Here is an 18,989-nt window from a genome sequence, read left to right on the forward strand (position 1 = left end):
TCCATTTTTCGTTCTCAAGATTGCTTTGGCTATTCAGGGTCTTTTGTGTTTCTACACAAATTGTGAAATATTTTGCTCTAGTTCTGTGAAAAATGCCATTGGTAGTTTGATATGGATTGCACTGAATCTGTAGATTGCTTTGGGTAGTATAGTCATTTTCACAATGTTGATTCTTCCAATCCAAGAACGTGGTATATCTCTCCATCTGTTTGTATCACCTTTAATTTCTTTCATCAGTGTCTTATAGTTTTCTGCATACAGGTCTTTTGTCTCCTTAGGTAGGTTTATTCCTAGGTGTTTATTCTTTTTGTTGCAATGGTAAATGGGAGTGTTTCCTTAATTTCTTTTTAAGATTTTTCATCATTAGTGTATAGGAATGCAAGAGATTTCTGTGCATTATTTTTGTATCCTGCTACTTTACCAAATTCATTGATCAGGTCTAGTAGTTTTCTGGTAGCATCTTTAAGATTCTCTTTGTATAGTATCATGTCATCTGCAAACAGTGACCATTTTCCTACTTCTTTTCTGATTTGGATTCTTTTAATTTCTTTTCCTTCTCTGATTGCTGTGGCTAAAACTTCCAAAACTATGTTGAATAAGAGTGGTGAGAGTGGGAAACCTTGTCTTGTTCCTGACCTTAGTGGAAATGGTTTCAGTTTTTCACCATTGAGAATGATGTTGGCTGTGGGTTTGTCATATATGGCCTTTATTATGGTGAGGTAAGTTCCCTTAATGCCTACTTTCTGTAGGGTTTTTATCATAAACGGGTGTTGAATTCTGTCGAAAGCTTTCTCTGCATCTATTGAGATGATCATATGGTTTTTCTCCTTCCATTTGTTAATATGGTTTATCACATTGATTTGCATATATTGAAGAATCCTTGAGTTCCTGGGATAAACCCCACTTGATCATGGTGTATGATCCTTTTAGTGTGCTGTTGGATTCTGTTTGCTAGTATTTTATTGAGGATTTTTGCATCTATGTTCATCAAAGATATTGGCCTGTAGTTTTCTTTTTTTGTGACATCTTTGTCTGGTTTTGGTATCAGGGTGATGGTAGCCTCAAGGAATGAGTTTCGGAGTGTTCCTCCCTCTGCTTTATTTTGGAAGAGTTTGAGAAGGATAGGTGTTAGCTCTTCTCTAAATGTTTGATAGAATTCACCTGTGAAGCCATCTGGTCCTGGGCTTTTGTTTGTTGGAAGATTTTTAATCACAGTTTCAATTTCATTGTTTGTGATTGGTCTGTTTATATTTTCTATTTCTTCCTGGTTCAGTCTCAGAAGGTTGTGCTTTTCTAAGAATTTGTCCATTTCTTCCAGGTTGTCCATTTTTTTGGCATATAGTTGCTTGTAGTAGTCTCTCATGATCCTTTGTTTTTTCTTCAGTGTCAGTTGTTACTTCTTCTTTTTCATTTCTAATTCTATTGAATTGAGTCTTCTCCCTTTTTTCTTGATGAATCTGGCTAATGTTTTATCAATTTTGTTTATCTTCTCAAAGAACCAGCTTTTAATTTTATTGATCTTTGCTATCATTTCCTTCATTTCTTTTTCATTTATTTCTGATCTGATCTTTATGATTTCTTACCTTCTGCTAGCTTTGAGGTTTTTTTGTTCTTCTTTCTCTAATTGCTTTAGGTGTAAGGTTACATTGTACATTTGAGATGATTCTTGTTTCTTGAGGTAGGATTGTATTGCTATAAACTTCCCTCTTAGAACTGCTTTTGCGGCATCCCATGGGTTTTGGGTCGTCATGTTTTCATTGTCATTTGTTTCTAGGTATGTTTTGATTTCCTGTTTGATTTCTTCAGTGATCTCTTGGTTATTTAGTAGTGTATTGTTTAGCCTCCATGTGTTTGTATTTTTTACAGATTTTTTCTTGTAATTGATATCTAGTCTCATAGTGTTGTGGTTGGAAAAGATACTTGATACAACTAAAATTTTCTTAAATTTGCCAAGGCTTGATTTGTGGCCCAAGATATGAACTATCCTGGAGAATGTTCCATGAGCACTTGAGAAGAAAGTGTATTCTGTTGTTTTTGGATGGAATGTCCTATAAATATCAGTTAAGTCCATCTTCTTTAATGTGTCATTTAAAGCTTGTATTTCCTTATTTACTTTCATTTTGGATGATCTGTCCATTGGTGAAAGTAGAGTGTTAAAGTCCCCTACTATGATTGTGTTACTGTCAGTTTCCCCTTTTATGGCTGTTAGCATTTGCCTTATGTATTGAGGTGCTCCTATGTTGGGTGCATAAATATTTACCACTGTTATACCTTCTTCTTAGACTGATTCCTTGATCATTATGTAGTGTCCTTCTTTGTCTCTTGTAAAAGTCTTTATTCTAAAGTCTATTTTGTCTGATATGAGAATGCTACTCCAGCTTTCTTTTGATTTACATGTGCATGGAATATCTTTTTCCATCCCCTCACTTTCAGTCTGCATGTGTCCCTAGGACTGAAGTGGGTCTCTTGCAGACAGCATATATACGGGTCTTGTTTTTGTATCCATTCAGCCAGTCTGTATCTTTTGGTTGGAGCATTTAATCCATTTACATTTAAGGTAATTATCCATATGTCTGTTCCTATTACCATTTTCTTAATTGTTTTGGGTTTGTTATTTTATATCTTTTCCTTCTCCTGTGTTTCCTGCCTAAATTCCTTTAGCATTTATTGTAAAGCTGGTTTGGTGGTGCTGAATTCTCTTAACTTTTGCTTGTCTGTAATTTCTCAGTTGAATCTGAATGAGATTCTTGCTGGGTAGAGTAATCTTGGTTGTAGATTTTTCCCTTTCATCACTTTATATATGTCCTGCCACACCCTTCTTATGGGGATTCCCTTCTATGTTATTTGTTACTTTTCCCTTGCTGCTTTTAATATTTTTTCTTTGTATTTAATTTTTGATAGTTTGATTAATATGTGTCTTGGCATGTTTCTCCTTGGATTTATCCTGTATGGGACTCTCTGTGCTTCCTGGACTTGATTGACTATTTCCTTTCCCATATTAGGGAAGTTTTCAACTATAATCTCTTCAAATATTTTCTCAGTCCCTTTCTTTTTCTCTTCTTCTTCTGAGACTTCTATAATTCGAATGTTGGTGCGTTTAATGTTGTTCCAGAGGTCTCTGAGAGTGTCCTCAATTCTTTTCATTCTTTCTTCTTTATTCTGCTGTGCAGTAGTTATTTCCACTGTTTTATCTTCCAGGTCACGTATCCATTCTTCTGTGTCAATTATTCTGCTATTGATTCCTTCTAGAGAATTTTTAATTTCATTCATTGTGTTGTTCATCATTGTTTGTTTGCTCTTTAGTTCTTCTAGGTCTTTGTTAAACGTTTCTTGTATTTTCTCCATTCGATTTCCAAGGTTTTTTTTTTTGTGTGTGTGTGTTTTTGCGGTACGCAGGCCTCTCACTGTTGTGGCCTCTACCGTTGCAGAGCACAGGCTCTGGACGTGCAGGCTCAGTGGCCATGGCTCATGGGCCCAGCCACTCTGCGGCATGTGGGATCCTCCTGGACCGGGGCAGGAACCCGTGTCCCCTGCATCGGCAGGCAGACTCTCAACCACTGCGCCACCAGGGAAGCCCCCAATTTCCAAGGTTTTGGATCATCTTTACTATCATTACTCTGAATTCTTTTTCAGGTAGACTGCCCATTTCCTCTTCATTTGTTTGGTCTGGTGAGTTTTTACCTTGCCCCTTCCTCTGCTGCATATTTCTCTGTCTTCTCATTTTGCTTAACTTACTGTGTTTGGGGTCTCCTTTTAACAGGCTGCTTGTTCGTAGTTCCCATTGTTTTTGGTGTCTGCCCCCAGTGGATAAGGTTGCTTCAGTGGGCTGTGTAGGCTTCCTGGTGGAGGGGACTGGTGCCTGTGTTCTGCTGGATGAGGCTGGATCTTGTCTTTGTGGTGGGCAGAACCACGTCTGGTGGTGTGTTTTGGGGTGTCTGTGAACTTAGTATGATTTTAGGCAGCCTCTCTGATAATGTGTTCCTGTCTTGCTAGTTGACTTGAGGTGTCCAGCACTGCAGCTTGCTGGTCGTTGATTGGAGCTGGGTCTTAGCGTTGAGATGGAGATCTCTGGGACAGCTCTTGCCGATTGATATTATGTGGGACTGGGAGGTCTGTGGTGCATCAATGTCCTGAACTCAGCTCTCCCACCTCAAGAGGCTCAGGCCTGACACCCAGCCAGAGCACCAAGATGCTGTTGGCCACACGGCCATGTACGTCATGGGGAGCTTCTAGTCTCTTGGGAAATCTGAGGTCTTCTGCTGGCATTCAGTAGGTGTTCTGTAGGAGTTGTTCCACATTTAGATGTGTTTTTGATGTATTTGTGGCAAGGAAGGTGATCTCCACGACTTACTCCTCTGCCATCTTGCAGGTCCCCCCACCATGCTCAGTCATTGACTGGGAGAGAGCATGACCTTGGCTGGGAAAGTGAGGCAAGTTTTGATGATGCTAGAGGCTGTCAGCTAACACCTTCCTGGCACTAGAAGAAGTTCTTAGTAGCACACTATCTTGAATTTTTTTCTCTTAAGTCATTTATTTCACACAGGATTAATCTTTAGTTACCAAATACAATTGAGAATACTTTTTCTTTCAGTATAAATGAAGCAGGAGGAGCTGCTGAAAGACGTATCACTGAATGCTAAAATCCAACATCTTGATTCCTTTTTTTTTCTTTTACAAAATAGTGTTGAAATAGCCCTGCAGCAAAATGAAATCATGAATACATTTATTAATGACTGGAAAAGCCTGGCAGAAGAAGAAGGCACCTTTGGGGACAAGACTGATACCCACCTGAAAGAGTACCAGTCCTTTACTTACATGCATAACCTAACAGAGAATATGATCACCTGTGTCTCCTGGCATCCGATCATCTATGGTGAGGCAGAATCATGACTGGGATTCCATTCTGGGATGACATTGAAATAATCTGTTGCTTTTATATGTAGAATTACAAACTAGCTCACTTTCCATGAGACAACTTCCATTCCTGAGTGCAGGCACTTGCGAAGCACTTTCTGCACATTCTCTCCATCATGTGTCCTCCCAGCTACCTTGTGGGACCACATTGTGGTCTCTACTTTATAAGGAGAGGACCAGAGCTCTCAGTAAAGTGACTGACTCAGGTCACCCAGCTGGTGCAATGCCAAATCTGGAACTTCATTCCCCCTGACTCTCAACTTACTGGGCGGGATAGGAGATACACCTCCTTTAAAGAGCTCAGCAACCAAGGGGATAGGAATGTGTGAGGGTGGATCCATGGACAGAGCCATCTGTGCCCTCTTTCTTCATCCTTTCCTGCCCAACATTGGCCCTCTCCTCACACACACAAAAAAAACAAAAACAAAAAAAGAAACACAACACATCTTTTTTTCTTACTAAGTCTTCAAAGTACACTGTTTATTTTGTGAACATCTCAATTTGGTCCAGCCACAGTTCAAGTGCTAAATAAGCAACACATGGCTACTGGCAACCAATGTATTAGACAGTAGAGCTCTAAAAACACTCTTGGTCTCCTGTAGAGTATTTTTACACGCGTTTCATCAAAATGGAAATGAACAGTGACTGTGTAGGAAAACAAAACCTAAAAACACTTCTCCATGCACAGTTGCTGCAGATTTTAATTTCTAGTTGTGTTTCTATCAGGGCTAATAGCTGTGTCAGTGGCTGTACGACTCTCCTTTGAAGAGAGGGTCCACTTTTCTGGTAAACTGTTGCTGCAACCATCACTGATTCTTTTCTGGAGTTTCTCCGATCCCATACAGCCTCAGGTAATGAAGGAGAGTCATCCACATGTTCTAAAAATTTTAACTACTACTTTCACATATCTTTAGCAGTTTTAATTGCAAAATACTTTATAATCACTTAATGTTATAAACCCCTATAAAGCTAGGCTTTCTTCAATTCAGAATTTGTCATCATTCAATTTGAGCAAAATTTAAGTTTACACTTAGTTTATTGAAAAGATATATTGAACAAATCAACATGTTATTTAAAAAAAAAACATTGTAAGAGGAATGTTCAAATGATTTTAAAGAGCAAACTCTTTTATGGACTTTATTTAGGTACTAATTGTTCAAATGCAAAGAGATTTTAGTTTCATGTGGATTTCCTTGATTCCAAGGATCGCCAGTAGGAGATGGTAATGAGTAAAGATGACTGTGTGGGAGACAGTGGGGAATGGTGGGGACTGTGGCCCTAGAGGGTACCCAGCCCATCCATGGGGACAGCTACTCTTCTACTCTCCTTGCCAGGTGGTCCCACTTGTCAAGAGAATCCAGCAATTTTGTGTGTGATCTCCCAATTTTCAAACAGCTCAACTAAAACCAAACCAAAACACACAGCAGTCCAAATAAAATAAGGCTAAAGGCTGGGTTTGCCCCCACAGTGTTCAATTTCTGATATCTGCTCAAGATGAGTTCTGCTTAGGGGGAGGGTGCTTAATAGTGTTAGATTAAGTTTTTTCAATGTACTTAAATATAATAATATTTTGTTTTTATAAAGCATTATATAATTAAGTCTTTCCCTAATAAACCCTAGTGTCCCCTTATTCCTTCTTCCCTAATTCATCTGAATTAAGGCAGTTTTACTGTTATAGAGTCTAGATGCTTTTTTATAGATACAGAGATCAAAATGACAGATCTGTCATTCTTCCTTGTCAGCCTACTTACCACAGGTATGGTGCCATTCTCTCACTGGTGTTTCCTATCATTTTCCAGCAGTGTAGAACTGCTCTTCACTCCATGCCATGGAAGTGTGGCTGAACCTCCAGGCAAATAGGAAGAGGAAAGAAAGACTCTCCTGTCCTCTATTTTTTTAATATAGAAACGTGATTTATTTATTTTAGTTTCTTAAGGAAGTCAGTAATCAGTTTATTAAGATAGAAATTCCATATAAAATTTATAGTTTTGTTAAATATACTTATAAAGTTAATTATATTCTATTTATTTATTTTTATTTAAAAAAATTTTTAACCTTTCCTCTATTTTGAAGAATAGCTTTAAAAAGACATGTAAATAATTTCTTAAAGATATGATACAAATGATTAATTTTGTCTTTGTTCTAATCAAAACTATAGGAAAGTATTAAAAGATTTCATTTTCAAAAGTAGAGGTTTCTCTAGAATCCACAAAGTACCAAATAAACCAAGATAATTCACCTCAATTCCAATTTGAAATCTTTAGCTCAGTGGTGGCAAACCAATGGCCTCTGGGGCCTGTATTTTTGGCTTTTATGTTTAAAGAATGGCAACCATGCAAGTGTTTAGCTTGGTGGTAACACAGTAGCTCAGGTGCTAACTATGGTTAGTATATCTATTTCCTCACACTGGTGTATTCCTTGCAAGACTTCCTCCCTACCCTCCAGGCACTTGATTTTGTTTACCTTATGGGTTCCGTATTATTTTAAAATTTGTAATATTGCCGCTGGCAGAGCCGCCGTCTTCTCTTTTTCAACGCATTTTATTTTTGAGCGCTCACCTCTGTGCCAGACTAGGTATATGCAGCAGGGAAAAAATCATACAAATATGCTGGCCCCCAGAGCTTGCTCTCCACACTTTTCAGAAACACTGATTTCATAGTCTTTTTATTTATAAAAAATTATAACATGCCCCAGCAATGACCCACAAAGGGGAAGGGAGGGGAGATTGGGTCCCCTTGAGAAACTACCTGCTCTCATATGCATGATCAATGTCCAGAATAAAATTCAGCAAAAGCAGCTTCCAGTCCAGAGGTAGGATTCTGGGAATGGAATTCATGTGCATGTTTCTTATAAATAGCTATAAAATTAGACTTTTGACTTTATTAATATTATTTCTAGCCATGATCTTAATAGATTTTCTCATTCTCTCTTGAATTTGGGGGGTTTGCCTTAGTTAATGCTGGAAAGCCCAGATGACATCTTCTGCTTCCAGTTCTGTCCAAGTGACCCTAATATCATTGCTGGAGGGTGCATAAACGGGCAGGTACATATGGCTTTTTTTTTCAGTTCTTTATTAATTTAGACAGCATTCTGTAACACATTTTGCCTGGTAGTTTTTTTAACTTAAGGGTTCAACTCAGCAGAGGGAAGGCATGTCAATTGTATGCCAGTCACCATGCTAGGAACTGGGGTATGAAGATGTGTTAGACATGGTATCTGGGCTCAAGATGTCCACAGGGTAACCCAGTTATGATAACTGGAAGAAAACCGGGTCAGATCTATTTGTGTTGCTGGGATAGAACCACACGTTGTACAAGATTCCAGGGAAGAACAAAAACCATAAGCATAATACCTCTTGGTCAAGAGCCCTCTTCTGAAATTTCCCTAGAGGTAGGAGTTAGGGAATGATCCAGAATTTAAACAGAATTCTCTGGAAAACATACTTATATCACTGAATTTATGTGTGTATAATTTGATATCCTATTTGCTTTTTTTCTTTTTTCTCTTTTAAATTATCTAATTTATATAAAATTTAGATTCTATCTTCCAATTGCCTGTTTCTCCAACAGAGCAAAACAAAAATCTTACAGCTATTTTATGATCAAAGTTTAAATTCATTGTGACACAGTGAGTTTGACCATTACCAGGGTATAATTATTTTTTATCGTGTGGCTAGGAAAACTTTTAGGTAGTTGAAATGTAAATGTCTGCATCATCCGTGCCAACTTATCCAGAACCAAAAACATTTAAGAAAACTAATTTTTTTCCTCGGTTTTATTCAACAATAACTGGTGATCTAGTGAGGAGCAAGAGTACATCCTCCAAGCCCTGCAAATACTGCTGTTTTTACTCATTGAGAAGGTGACACAACTTTGTTTTAGAATATTTTAGAAAAGCAAATGCTGAAAATAAAATTACTCACAATTCTGTGATCCTGACATTTTGTTTACATTTTAGTGTACTGAAATGACTTTTAGTCATTGACAATTATTCTAATTTAGTGTTGCATATTCTGCTTTGTTCTGATTTTTCAAAGAATGACCATCTGTATATATGCAAATTCAGAGTTGGCCATAATATTCAATTAAATAGAAATCATCATTTCCTAGCCTTTTGAACAATTTTGGGTGTTTGTACTTAATTCTGGAGAGCAGACTGCTTTCTCCTGTGTCTAAAGCAACTGTCCCCACATTCCCTAAAACAGAGGAAGAACTCTTCCCAAAGCAGAGAGAATTGCATTATGCCTACCTTGGATTTAAAAAAAACAAAGCAAAACAAAAAAACAAACAAAAAAAACCACTAGCATTTATTACCACAAGCACAAAAAATGAAAGTGCTGAAAATTCTTTTAAAGAGAAGAAAACATTATTAAAAAGAAGGGGAAAATCCTGAATAACAGGATGGAGAAATAGGAACAAATTAAGAGTAACAAAATTAATAAATGTATGTGTACCTCAAAATAAATAAAAAATATATAAAGCCAAAAACATAAATAAATAAAGAGAAGAAAACATTTTTTATATAAGCTTTAAAAGTTGCTGACTCACAGGGAGATCAGCTCCGTGCTTTGTGACCACCTAGAGGGGTGGGATAGAGAGGGTGGGAGGGAGGGAGAGGCAAGAGGAAAGAGATATGGGAACATATGTATATGTATAACTGATTCACTTTGTTATAAAGCAGAAACTAACACACCATTGTAAAGCAGTTATACTCCAATAAAGATGTTAAAATAAATAAATAAAGGTAAAAAATAAGAGTTGCTGACTTACTTAAGATGTAGGCTAAATTTGATTATCCTCCCAAGGTGGTTTATTTATCAGAGTGCATGCAATACCAATAGGTTTTTTTAAATGTTCAAGATGCAATTTGCTAGTTCCTGAAAGTATGTTGTAATAACATTTATGTCTGTTTTAGATTGTCATGTGGGATATTACCGCACATGCAGATCGAATAGAAAACATCAAGGCAGGTGGTAGTAGAAGTAAAAACGTCACACTCAAGGTTAGCTTTTTGTAACTTTTCACTTGCAAATTTTTTCCGTTCAGGAGTTTATCAAAAGGTACACAACAGGGTTGCCAAGCTAAACAGAGACTCACTAGAAAAAAAAAAAAAAAAAAAAAAGTGTTATTTCCTAAGTCTTCACATCTGCTGTGGATGTGTTTTGAATCACTTTTATGTAGGCCCTTGATTTAAAACACCACTAAACAGGTTGTACTGTCTATTCCAGGGGTTCTTTTTTGTTTTTATTGTTGTTAAATAAAATGGAGGGGCCAAGGGATTGCCTAAAGTGATGTAGTTGAAAGAGCACTGGATAGAAGACCCATGCATCCAGGCTTTAGATCACAGTCCTGTGAGTTTGGATATGTCCCCCATCCCCTCAGCAAGCATCAATTTTCTCGTGTATAAAATGAAGGGGTTAAAAGTCTTCCGGGTAATAAGACACTATGATTTGTGAAGCTGTGGATCCTGCCAAGAGGTCTAGAGATTCCTCAGCTCCCACAGGTCTCTGACCAAGAAACCATGGGATGTGGTTTTCTGTGCACTCACAGAAATACTCCTTCAAAAATGGGATCTCATTGGTTCTTTAGGGAATGGGTCAGTCATTCTTGTTAAAATTTAGAGATAAAATCTTAGACTAAACTGAAGTAGAAAGAAGATAATCTTATTATCTAACTATATAATACATAGAAACACTAATTTGTGTTTTTCCTTGAACTGGTTTTTCTCCAAATTATCGATTTTAATTGGAATGATAAGTAAAGTATGAGTTGCTTCATCAGCTCTCTGAAATTAGCACATAACTTTCTTGTAACATTTTACAGCCTATGTTTCTCCTTGAACCAGAGACTAATACAGAAGCAATGTATATCAGACACTGTGCAGTCTCCTCAATAGAAAATGGACATAGGAAAGTTATTACAGATATACATTGGCTGCCTGACACATTTGAGGTGAGTCTTGATGGCTTCATACTTTTCTCCTGCTGGCTTGTAAGTTTTTAGAAGATTTTATTCAAAGAGGATGTTTGAAGTCAACAATTCATTTGCATTTTAATTGTGAAATAACCAGAAACAACACATCACACAGTTGTGTCACTGTTGACAGACCAAGATCAGACTTAGGGATGAGAATAATGCCAATGTGTCAACTTCAGTGGTTTATAAAAATAAAAAATGTAGGTGGTATTAGCACTGATATAATCCAATACAAGTGGAGAAAGTGAAGGTTGTAAAAATAGAGTGCAAATATTTTACACCCTTAGCCTTTGCAGATTTAAAGTTTATGATTTCAACTATTTAGAGCATATAACCTTGAAGATCTGTGACATGTAGTAATGTGTCATTTTGCAAGGCAGTCTTGAATTGAGTGTGTCATGAGACTGGTAGGTGAAGACTATTTGTGCAGTGAGTGAGCCCAGCTGACTGCCTAGCATCTGTGCTGCAGTATGGCTTTGTGGTTCTTTACTTGACCCACAACGGCTGCTGTTTGTGAATTTGAAAACTAGTAAGCTTCCCAAATGTTTCCCTCAAGGAACTAAGAGTCTATGGAAATTAAAAGGTCAGAATATCAAAGAATATTCTGAAAACTTAGAGTTATGAAGGGTGATTAGCCCTTCAAGATATTTAAATGGATTATGCAAAAGCACAATTACTTTTCAAAGTTATAATGGACCAAAATAAATACAACAAATCAAAATAGAATATCGTATTTCTGGATTCTGTAGTTTTCTAAGCTAATTAATATTGAAAGAAATTCAAATCATATACATGTAAAGTTTTAAATTACAAAATAAAGAGCAAGTAGCAAAATGAAGAAAAATATTTGCCTCAAATATGGTAAATACAAATTTTCCAGTAAATAAGCTAAAGACATATACTGAAAAACAATTAGTAGATAAACAGGAAAATTATTCAGACTTTCTAATATCAAAGAAATTAATAATAAAGGAACAATAATGTACTATTTTGGACCTATTTGATTTTTTTCTTTTCCATTGGACCTATTTAATTTTTAAATGAAATTTTCTAGTAATTTCCCATGTTAGAAAGGATGAAATGGTGAAATCAATAAACTCCAACATTACTGGTTCCAACATAAAAGTTTTAGAATACAATTTAGTCAATGTGGTTCTTAAATCATCCAAATTTTCAAAGTTTTTGACCAGTAATTCAAATTTGGGAAATTTATGCAAAGAAATAATCCAATTTGTGTCCTAAGACATACAATGCATACCTTGACAAATCATGTCAAAGTGTATCCATGAAAAAGATTGGAAAAGAATGTAAGGTAGAATTATATTTGATTTTAAAACCTTCTATTTTCCAAACTCTATAATATGAATGTGGGTTTGTTTTTTTTTTTAAATCATTAAAACATAAAACTCCAGAGCAAGCGCAACTGTGGAGTCTTGAACTTCCTACAACAGGGAAGCCTTACTAGAGGGAGAGGAAAGATGGGTTCTGGATTGTTTATCAATCACAGTGGAAGCTGGCAGCTGTTAAGAGATCCTGACTGGGCTCATGCCACAGCAGCGTCAGCCAGGTTTCTAGGATCCTAGCTCCCGTGATGCCAACAGGCCTTGCCAACAGGCCTTACCACTGCTGCGCCTGTGTTCTTCCTTCCACCCCTACTTTTACTGTTTATCTGCTGCTGGAACCCCCACCTTTGTTTGACCTTTTGCTCATCAATCCTACCAAGTAGGTAGGGTATCGGGGAAAGTCATGTTTCCCTATTGATTTGAGAGTAGCACCTTCATAGGTTGCCACAAAACCTTCCACCTCCCTTGAGAGCTAGCTGGTTGGAATCTTGGACCTTCTAGGACTCTAAGGAGCCACTAACCCTCCTTGGACTCCTCTGTGTGCTAGCAGAGTTGTGCCACTAATTACTAAAAGAATGCAGGCACCCCAGCATTCACTGCATGCTGTAGGTATCTAATTTAACACCAAGTCTCTTTTCTATTGATCTTACCTGCTTAACAATCTCATAAAAGCTCCCATGTTCAGCTCCACAATTAATAGTGAAAACAGAGTGCCTACATTTCTAATAATAATGGTAATGAAATTATGATACATCATCTATATATTAAAAAACAATGATTTATGACTACATAGGTAAATGTTCAAATTACATTAACTGAAAGATCTTAAGATGGAAATTTATATGCATACTAACTAAAACTAATTTTAAAATGTAAAAATGTTTCTGTGAGAAAAAGGCTGGAAAATATGTATAGCAGAATTATATTTGATTTTGAAACTTTCCAGTTTCCAAATTCTGTTTGTGTTGTTCTTTTAATAAAAACTAAAGCAAAGGAGAAAAAAAAATTTAGCGTAAAAATCTTTGAGAAAAAAGTCATTACTGTCCTAGGTACACAGAACTTACTTCCAGCATTTTTAAAAATAGATTAACAGATTGGGATCTGTCTTTGAAAATCGAAGTGGAATATCCTGTCAACTTGTCACTTGTTCAGCAGACTGGTATGTCTTATTTTAATCATTACCTAATATGTTTTCAAACAATATATTCTTTTTTTTAGATGCTTATAAAGTCATTGTCCTCTTCTGTTCCTTAAATAATCTTTGTTGTAACAATTAAACCTAATATAACTAAAGAACAGAATGTTAGATTGTTGCTGGTTTTAGAAAAATCTTTTTGTGGATACGAATATGTTGTAAAAAGAAGAATTAACTAGGTTTCATGGTTGGTAATGTTGTATAACATTATCCATAGTTATTCTGTTTCTTCATATTCACATATTTGTAAATTTTTAATATGTATTGTTTACATTCAATTTTATCTCACAATTACGAAGATGACAACGTTTAATTGGGAAAGTTTCTTTTAAAAAGTGCAAGAGTTTTACATTTTTTATTGTATATTTATTACAAATGTTTTTATAAGTAATTCAGTAACTATGTTGAAGAATGTTTATTTTTAAAAATTGTATACCCCAATTTATAGAACTGAAAATTCAAAGTGAAGTAGGACATAAGAAGGGTAAGAAGGGCAAGAAGGACAATACTATTATCTAGCATTCAAATACTGGCAAAACTTTACCACTCCAAGTAGCTTTGACCCCAATAGATATCATGACACCGTAAGTTTTAGACACTGATCGCAGCAGAAGCAGCTGTGGAGTGGCAGGTGAAGGCATAAGTAACATTAGCAGCAGCCATGGGCAGCGGGGTGGGGAGACATGATTAACCCTGTGGGCACATATTAGGTAAGGTTCTGTGAGTGCAAGCAACAGAAATTAACTATAGTTAACTTAAGGGGATAAAATAATTTTATTGGAAGTTTATGCCAATACTGTACTATGTGCTTTAGCAGGTTAACTATTTTTATATTCTCAACCCTGAAAAATACATATAGATAGAGGAAATGAGGCTTTGAAGGCAAATACATTGTCACCTATAGCTCACTGTATACCTAGTGAGTGGCCAGAATGAATGGTCAGCCCCTACCATCTGAATGGATCGGTTCCAACCACTGTGTCACCGTTCAAGATTCAGAGTGACAGAAGAGAGTCTGACTGGCTTCTGTTACATCATGAACTCACACCTTTGACCAGGGAAGGAATGGCAGAGCACCTTGAATGACAGTTCCAACCTGACTGCATGCAACGGGGAAGGGGCAGTTCTCAAAGAACCAATTAGAAGGCTCTTGCTAAAAAAGGAGGGGGGAATTGCTGCCCAGGCAAAAACAACACATAGCACCTACAGGGTCATATGAAATATTATGCAACATTTAAGATTGTATTATTATTTCATGGAAAGATGCTTATGGTATAGTGTTGATTATAAACAACAGAATGGAAAGCTATACTGTTCTTCAGTGGCCTTGGAGAACATTTAGAAGCTCTGAACAGACTTAAAATATTACATGTTATATGTTGAAGATACAGGTCCTTGATTGTTGTCTATAATGATGGCCCTTGAATTTGGAAATATTCTGAAATATTCTGGAAATAGTTCCTTCAAAAGTTGTTAAAGTAAAAAAAAGTTTATGCATTTAGAAAGCCCCATTTTTAGCTATCCAGAAAATTCATCAGTTCTAGTCTTTATACTTTAGCCATACTAAGGGTCTTATAATACAGAATAAGATAAAATAGGGTTCTGCTAATTAAGGATGTGTGATTGATTGATGCAGAAAGTTCAGCTGAAGCTATCTGTATTTAGCAAAACCATTTTACAAATAATGAAAATTAATGCTATAAATGAGATTCAAGAACAGCTATGTAATTTGGAAAAACAGGTTTAAACCAACTATAATTATATTTTAAAACATTTTATTATGTCATCTGTGGTATTCTACCAATGATTTATGTTTTGACCATTAATATGATTAATATTTTTATTAATTTTAATTATTTATCCATTATTAAATGAATAAATAATATTAACTAATTCACATAAATGAATAAAAGTTTTGTTAGTCTCAAGTTACCATCTGTTTATCTAAATACTTTAACTTACACATCTAAATTCTTTAATAATATCTTAAATTTATTAATCTGTTTACTCATAACCTAAGTGACAGAAATTATGGAGCTAATGTGGCATATTCTTTGCTGTTCTTATTATGTTTTCACATAATTACTACAAAGACATTATATACTGAAGTACTGAACAAGTATCATTATAATTTTTTACCAAGTTTATTGTGTTAAAAATAACACTCGAGTCCGCCTGCCGATGCAGGGGACACGGGTTCGTGCCCCGGACCGGGAAGATCCCACATGCCGCGGAGCGGCTGGGCCCGTGAGCCATGGCCGCTGAGCCTGCGCGTCCGGAGCCTGTGCTCCACAACGGGAGAGGCCACAACAGTGAGAGGCCCGCGTACCGCAAAAAAAAAAAAAAAAAAAAAAAAAAAAAAATAACACTCTAGGGCTTCCGTGGTGGCGCAGTGGTTGAGAGTCTACCTGCCGATGCAGGGGACACGGATTCGTGCCCCGGTCCGGAAAGATCCCACATGCCGGGGCCCCTCACTGTTGTGGCCTCTCCCGTTGTGGAGCACAGGCTCCCGACATGCAGGCTCAGCGGCCACGGCTCACGGACCCAGCCGCTTCACGGCATGTGGGATCCTCCCGGAGCGCGGCACGAACCCGCGTCCCCTGGCGGACTCTCAACCACTGCACCACCAGGAAGCCCTCATTTGATTTTCATAATCAACCTGTGAGGAAGGAGAAATAAAAGGAGAAATGACACTTACTGTATGCCTACTATGTACAAAGCACATTAAATCCAACTCTGTGTATGTGTTACATATATATAAAAAACACTAAAACAAGCAATAAAATAAAAAAAGATAAATTGAACTTCATCAAAATTCAAGTTGATAGTGCTTTTGAAGCACTATCAAGAAATTTAAAAGACAACCCATACAATGGGAGAAAATATTTGCAAATCATATATCTGATAAGAGATTTCTATTAAGAATATATAAAGAACTCTTACAACTCAACAATAAAAAGACAAATAATCTAATATAAAAATGAGCAAAGATTATCAATAGACATTTCTTCAAAAAAGATAGACAAATGTCCAATACGCACAAGAAAAGATGCTCAAAATCATTAGCTGTCAAATCAAAACCACAATGACACAAAATAGCCAAAACAGTCTTGACAGAAAAGAACAAAGTTGGAAGACTCACACTTCTTAATCTCTAAACTTTCTGCACAGTTACCGTTGTAGAGACACATGTACTGAGAATGGCTGAAGGATAGACATATAGATCAATGGAATAGAATTGAAAGTCCAGAAATAAACCCATATATCTGTGGTCAACTGATTTTCAACAAGGGTACCAAGACAATTTAATGGAGAAAGAATAGTCTTTTCAATGAATGGTGCTAGGACAAATGGGTATTCACCTGCAAAATAATTACCTCGCACTCTATACAAAAATTAATTGAAAATGAAATAAAGACCTAAATATAAGAGCTAAAACTGTAAAACTCTTAGAAGAAAACATAGGCAAATGTAAGTGTTTATGACCTTGGATTAGGTACTGATTTCCTAGACATTACCCCAAAAGCACAAGGAAATGCAAATCAGAATCACTTTTGATGAGATACAACCTCACACCCACTAGGATAGCTAAAGTTTAAAAAAGACAAAAAATAGTAAATGTTGGTGAGAATGTAGAGAAATTGGAATCCTCAAGACAAAAAAAAGTAATACATTTGGTGAGGGTGTAGAGAAATTGGAATCCTCAAAAATGATCCAGTTGCTTTGGAAAACAATCTAGCAGTTCCTCAAAAGATTAAATATAGGTATTACCATATAACCCAGCAATTCCACTCCTAAATATAGATCCAAGAGAAGTGAAAACCTACATCCACAAAAACTTACCAACAAATGTTCATAACAGCATTAATCATAATAGCAAAAAGGGGAAATAACCCAAATTTATTCATTCATCACTCCATCAAATGAGGAATGGGTAAATAAAGTGTAGTATAGTCCATACAATGGAATATTATTTGACAATAAAAAGGAATGATGTACTGATACATACTACATCATGAATGACCTTTGAAAACATGCTTAATGAAAGATGCCAGTCACAAAAGACCACATACTATATGATTCCATTTATATGAAATGTCCAGAATAGACAAATCTGTAGAGACAGGAAGTAGGTTAGTGGTTGCCCAGGGCTAGTCGGAGGGATTAAGGGAAATGGGGACTTACTGGTAATATGTACACGTTTTTTTCTGGAAGGTGATGAAAATCTTCTAAAATCGATTGTGGTAATGTCTTGCACCACTCAATGAATGTATTAAAAACCACTGAATTGACTACTTTAAATGGGTGAATTTTGTGATATATGGGTTATATTTCAATAAAACTGTTATGTTTTAAGAAAAGATTATGTCAATCTCAAAACTCAGCTCTCATGTATGATAATATTAGTCTCAATACTAGCAAAGTCATTAAATAACCCTATAAATGGTATAATTCCCCAAAATATTCAATGCAAAACAGTCCTATTTCATAAAAATCTTAAATTCAGAGATATCAAATATAGCCATGATCACATTGGTAATGTGTAGCAGCAAGAATGGTAGTCCTGAGGTTACACCTCTTCTTTGTACTTAGTTAAAAAATAAACTGTAAACTTTTTTTAAAGCACAATATGTTTTTGGGATATCAGACCTCAGAAAGCCTTAACCCCTCAACCACCACCAGAGAAAAAGAAAGAAGAAAGTATTGAAGTTCCTTTTGATGTACCATCCACTTTTTTGCATCTAAATCTCTCCTGGAAACCTCTTTCTAAGGTAAGTAACATGGGATTTAGTCCATTTTATTTGCTTATATACACTATATGGTTTATATGCATAGACATACATACATATATGCACACTATAAAAGTAGAGCAGCTCAGATTAACACAGGACATTACAATACTTATATTCATTCAACCAATCAGTTCTTCAGTGAGAGTTATTATAAGGTCTGCCTAGGTCAAGGCAGAAATCACAGTTATTGTGAACTCAAGATTGATATTTGTTCATGTATAAGCAAGCCACAACTTACCAGTGGTTTGTGTAATAATTATTCATTTGTATAGCAGTTGCTTAAAAATTGGTAGGCTCTTAGGTTAGCCTGGGAAAGCTAATTTTACCCCTCCTGTAGCCAAAATTCTACGTATTTTGCATATCAATAGTAGAATTGTATTGTAATACCTATGACCAAATAAAGCTGAAAGTAATTGAAAGAGAAATTATTTGTAGTTATCTTCAGTGGCAGAGCTTGAAGAAAAGTAGTTTTAATTTAAGAAAGATAAGGCCGTGGATGGGAAGTATGTGAAAAGTATGAATGAACTTCTGACATTGATGGCTCTTTTTCTTTGGAATGTTTAATTCTAATTCCAAACTTAATATTTTTCTTTTCCTCTGATTTACAAGTATCACTAGAATTACATTATCATGTATTTGCTCCCAGTGGAAGAGAGAGCACAGAGGGGTGAGAATATTCCTGAAGTAACTAGGATTAGAAATTAAATAGGATTAGAAATTTTCTAGGGTAGGATTTACTGAGATGTAGATACTTTTAAAAGAAACAAGC

At 36.1% G+C, this 18,989-nt stretch overlaps 1 protein-coding gene across 1 annotated transcript in view; it reads left to right on the top strand.

Moving 5' to 3' along the window:
- DNAI3 (dynein axonemal intermediate chain 3) overlaps window positions 1-18,989 on the top strand; it is a 66,697-nt gene that overhangs the window by 22,383 nt on the left and 25,325 nt on the right. Inside the window, exons 7-13 of the mRNA XM_060006248.1 lie at window positions 4,683-4,873; window positions 5,641-5,765; window positions 7,868-7,957; window positions 9,829-9,915; window positions 10,737-10,865; window positions 13,318-13,391; window positions 18,052-18,199. Coding sequence (XP_059862231.1) covers window positions 4,683-4,873; window positions 5,641-5,765; window positions 7,868-7,957; window positions 9,829-9,915; window positions 10,737-10,865; window positions 13,318-13,391; window positions 18,052-18,199 — 844 coding nt within the window. The remainder of the gene's footprint in view (window positions 1-4,682; window positions 4,874-5,640; window positions 5,766-7,867; window positions 7,958-9,828; window positions 9,916-10,736; window positions 10,866-13,317; window positions 13,392-18,051; window positions 18,200-18,989) is intronic.

The sequence above is a fragment of the Delphinus delphis genome, chromosome 1, assembly GCF_949987515.2.
Source record: "Delphinus delphis chromosome 1, mDelDel1.2, whole genome shotgun sequence".
Classification (NCBI taxonomy): Eukaryota; Metazoa; Chordata; class Mammalia; order Artiodactyla; family Delphinidae; genus Delphinus; species Delphinus delphis.